The 5,000-nt window shown below is 53.0% G+C and overlaps 1 protein-coding gene across 1 annotated transcript in view; it reads right to left on the reverse strand.

Annotated features, from left to right (window-relative positions):
• Positions 1 to 544: 544 nt before the first annotated feature.
• LOC130206609 (aspartyl/asparaginyl beta-hydroxylase-like) overlaps positions 545 to 5,000 on the reverse strand; it is a 50,122-nt gene continuing 45,666 nt past the window's right edge. The window contains exon 25 of the mRNA XM_056434654.1: positions 545 to 699. Within this exon, the coding sequence (XP_056290629.1) occupies positions 545 to 699 (155 nt within the window). The remainder of the gene's footprint in view (positions 700 to 5,000) is intronic.

Here is a 5,000-nt window from a genome sequence, read left to right on the forward strand (position 1 = left end):
GGTGTTTTGTGGAGATAACCGTGTTTCTGGTGTGAGATGGCGTCCTCTGAGACGCCGTCTCGTCTTGGCGCCGGGATCGAGTCCGACGCAAGTACCCGGGTAGAGGAGGTTCTCCTGGCGGTGGGAGATGTTGTCGGACACGAGAACATCTCCGACGCCTCCAGGTTGAACCGAGGGCTGCTGGTGTTTTTTACGGAGGAGCGGTGTGTGTTCGCGCTGATATGCAGCGGCGTCACGCTGAGCGGCGTGTACCTGCAGGTGTCCCCGCTGACGGTGCCCACCACCCGGGTCACCGTGTCCGGGGTCCCGCTGTTCATACTCCACTCCGTGTTGGAGCGCGAGCTGCAGAGCTTCGAAGCTCGCAGCGGCTTCACAACCATCGGTCTGGGGTGCAGACACCCTAAACTGAAACACGTAAAGTCCTTCCGGAGGCAGGTGTGAATGTTTCTGAACTGTCCGTCTCAGACGCTGGAGATCTCCTTCAGAGTGAAGCACAAGGCTCAGCACTACATGCTGTATGCTAGCACGGGTAGCATGAAGTGCTTTAGGTGTGGGGACTGGGGCACAAGCGCGACAGCTGTCCTCGAGCCGGCCGGAGGGAACCCCAAGCCGGGGACGCACCGGAGAAGCGGGCCGCCTGGGCTCCGCGGAGCGGCGGCGAGGCCCCGGTGGGCGGGGCCTCCGCGGAGGGTCCGCCCACTGGGGGGGAGGAGGGCGGCGACAGTCAGGCCGGGGAACAGAGTGCTGATTCAGCTGAAGGAAATATTAACGAGGAGATTTCAGCTGTTCAGAATACAACAGGAGAGGGAAAACAGGAGGAGGATTTACTGACAGGAGCAGAGGAAGTGAGGAAGGAAAGTGGAGAAACGGAAGGAAAAAAGGTGGAGGAAGTACTGACAGGAGCAAAGGAAGGGAGGAAAGGAAGGGGACAAACGAAAGGAAAAAAGGTGAAGGTAGCACTGAGAGGAGAAGAGGAAGAGAGGAAGCAAAGTGTAGCAGGCAGCAGCAACGGGCCGACAGCTGAACCCGATCAGAGCCAGGCTGCTGGCCCGGAGGAGGGAGGAGAGGCCTGTGATGTGGAGGAGGAGATGGAGGACGAGACAGACTCGGACTCTGACTCTGACTCTGCCTCTGCCACCGGGTCCCAGACTTACGATGGAGACCTCTACAAGCTGGAGGACATAAATAGCTTTCTGGATGAGAACTTTGGGCAATCGGTAGATGTTCTAGAGCATTTTCCAGATGCACACAAATTTATGAAAAGTGTCTTATCAATACAGAAGAAGGTTGGTGTGGAGACTTTAGATGAGAAGAAGCGCTACCGTCTTAAAAAATACATGACTGCTATCAGGAAGCAGTTGAAGCCGAAGAAAGGCTCCAAAAAGAGGAGAACTAAGTGAAGCGGTCATGAATGTGCTGTACTTGAGTTTTCTGTTACTGTTGACTGTCTACATCACGTTTCCTTTTCATTTTTCAATGCACAAGGTGAGGGTTGGTTCTTTGAACATTAATGGTGGAAGGGGCCGAGAGAAAAGAGCGGTCACTGAAGAAATGATAAAACAGAAAAGACTTGACATTGTTTTCCTGCAGGAAACACATAGTGACCAACACAATGAGACAGACGGGTTTGTGGTGGAGGGGCCAGTATGTCTCATGGGACCAACCTGTCTGCAGGTGGAGCCGTTCTGTTCACACCTGGGCTGGATGTCAACATCATCTCCTCCACAGAGATGGTGAAAGGAAGAGCTCTGGTGGTCAGAGCCACCATACAGAGCATTCCTTTTGTATTTATTAACATTTATGCTCCAAACCAGGGCTCGCACAGGACGGACGTCTTCCACCAGCTGAGAGATGTCCTGCAGCAGTGTGACCAAAACGAGTGTGTAGTGATGGGGGGGGACTGGAACTGTACCATAGATCCTCTAGTGGACAGAACAGGAGAGGAACCTCACCTCCAGTCATCTAACACCTTGTCACAGGTGATTGCAGAGTCAGGTGTAGTGGACGCCTGAGGGTCAAACACCCCAAGGCCAGGCAGTACACGTGGGTGAAGGTGTTGGATGGAACCATCAGGGCAGCCAGGCTAGACCGGGTTTACATCTCGACTAGTTTTAGCAACCGGTTACTGTCCAGTCACATTTACCCAGAAGGCTTCACCGACCATCACTTGGTCACTGTAGATGTGCACACCGCACCAACCACCAAGGGTAGCTCTTACTGGCATTTTAACATTCAGGTGCTTCAGGACAGCGTTTTCTGTCAAAAGTTTGAGGTTTTCTGGGAGATCTGGAGAGGAAGGAAGGGTGACTTTGAGTCCCTGAGTCAGTGGTGGGATGTAGGGAAGGCGCATACACGCGTCTTCGGTCTACAATACACTCGTCACTCTACAGGAAAGTCAAAAGGCTCATTGAGGAGCTAGGAAATGAGATCAGGGATTTGGAGCACAGTCTCCTCACTCACACCAGGACAGACACACACCGGCTTCAGCAGAAGAAAGAACAACTAGGTTCATTTTTACGTGAACGAGCTAAGGGAGCCTCGGTCAGGTCGAGGTTCACCAGTGTGAGGGACATGGATGCTCCTACTTCCTACTTCTTCAATCTGGAGAAGTCCGTCTCTCGGACCAAACAAATGGTTTCTCTCCGCCTCCCTGATGGTGAGATGACGACTGACCCGGTTGAGATGAGACAGCAGTAAGTTTCTACAGCGCCCTCTTCAAGAAGGAGGACAGCCACAAAGAGAGCGTTGACGAGCTGCTTCAGGACCTTCCTCAGCTGGGCCCCGAGGAGAGAGCTGCCCTCGATGCCAGCATCTCCCTGGAGGAGCTGACCGCTGCTGTGGGTCAGATGGCTGCTGGGAGAGCTCCTGCTGGACGGGCTGCCGGCAGACTTCTACAAGCACTTCTGGAAGTGTCTGGGAGCCGACCTGTGGGAGGTGCTGCAGGAGTGTTCACAGACAGGCCTGTTCCCCACAACATGTCGACATGCAGTGCTGTCACTGCTACCAAAGAAAGGGGACTTGTCCCTGTTGAAGAACTGGAGACCGTGGCGCTGTTATGCACGGACTATAAACTTCTTTCCAAGGTGCTCGCCAACCGTCTGAAAAACTGTCTAGAGACTATAATCCAGAGGGACCAGTCTTACTGCGTACCGGACAGATCCATCATGGACAATATTTTTCTCATGAGAGACTTATTAAGTGTTTGTAAACTGTATGATATTGATGTGGGTGTAATATCCTTAGATCAAGAAAAGGCCTTTGATCGTGTTGATCATAGTTTTCTTTTTTCCACTTTAAGGGCTTTTGGTTTTGGTGAAGGGTTTGTGTCACTTTTGGGTTTAATGTCCAGGAGGCTTGGTGCCTGGTGAAGGTGGGGGTGCGCTGAGCTGTCCAGTTCAGGTCCAGAGAGGTATTAGACAGGGATGTCCTATCTCTGATCAGCTCTATGCTATTGCCATTGAACCTCTTCGGAACAGACTGTGATCCCGCCTGTCAGGCCTCTTGTTACCGGGCTACCTCATCGGCCCTCGCTCGTGGTGTCAGCATACGCTGACGATGTTAATGTGCTCGTCAAAGACCAGAGGGATGTCGATGTTCTGGGGAGCAGTTTAGTTTTGTTTGAGAGGGCATCTTCAGCAAAGGTAAACTGGGGGAAGAGCGAAGCTTTGCAGGTTGGGCAGTGGGTAGGCAAGGAAACACCAAAGCTACCAGGCAACCTCAGATGGGGAAGGCAGGGCTTGAAGGTTTTAGGTGTTTTTTTGGGAACAGAGGAGTTTCAAAGACAGAACTGGGAGGGTGCTATGGAAAGAGTCTGTACTAGACTGTCGAAATGGAAATGGCTGCTACCGCAGCTCTCTTACAGGGGGAGGGTCCTAATCATAAATAACTTGGTTGCCTCGACCCTTTGGCACCGATTTGTAGTTCTTCCTCCACCACAGGCCCTGATCCAAAGGATCCAAAAGGCAGTTGTGGATTTCTTCTGGTCCGGACTTCACTGGCTGAGAGCTGCGGTGCTGTACCTGCCGGTCCAGGAAGGAGGACAGGGCCTTGTGGACATTGCATCGTGCATCAGAGCTTTCAGATTGCAGATGGCTCAGAGGCTACTGTACAGCTTTGGCCTACCATGGACCGATGCTGCCTGTGTGCTGCTGAGAAAGGCTGGACGGTTAGGGTATGATAAACACCTGTTCCTGCTTCAGCCCCAGTCAGTGGATTTAACTGGCCTGACCCCGTTCTACCAGTCTGTCTTACAGGCATGGCAGGTTTTTACAGTCCACAGGAGAGCTGTGATGACACCAGGGATGTGGCTCTTTGAGGAGCTACATCTCATCCCAAGCCCTGACGTCGGTCAGCCTGAGATCTAGACTGAGAGAGGCCGGCTGTGTGAAGCTGGGTCATCTCATGAAGACCTCCATCCCTCAGCTTGCGGAGCTGAGCAGAATCCGATCCAGCAGGCTGCTGCTCAGGCTGGTAGAGGAGGTCTGTGCTTCTCTACCAGAAGCCCTTAGAGCATTTGTTGAGGACCCCACTATATTCAACCAATGGGATGATGAGTGTGAGTATGTCTTCCCACCTCTGGTGGTCTGTCCTGCGGTTGGACAGTGGAAGGAGCAGGAGGACATCTTGCTGTCCCTGAAGACACCTCAGTTGGGGGAGTTTGAGTCTCTGGGGAGGAAAGCAGTGTACCAGATCTCTGTGAAGGTTTCTAACCTGCCTCTGGAGGGTGTGAGGGTGTCAAGTGGACAGGTTTTTTTGGCAGGGGATCCTCCCCGGGGGGCAGTTGGCGGTCCCTGTACAAACCCCCTGTAGATAAAAGGACAGGAGACCTCCAGTGGAGGATTGTACATGGGGCCATAGCTACGAACCGGTATCTGGTGCACCTGGATCCGGGCTCAGGAGACGGCTGTCCTTTCTGCTCTCAGACAGAAACGATCCACCACTTGTTTGTGGAGTGCTCCAGACTGGTCAGACTTTTCAGTCGCCTGCAGGCATGGTATCAG

The sequence above is a fragment of the Pseudoliparis swirei genome, chromosome 16, assembly GCF_029220125.1.
Source record: "Pseudoliparis swirei isolate HS2019 ecotype Mariana Trench chromosome 16, NWPU_hadal_v1, whole genome shotgun sequence".
Lineage (NCBI taxonomy): Eukaryota > Metazoa > Chordata > Actinopteri > Perciformes > Liparidae > Pseudoliparis > Pseudoliparis swirei.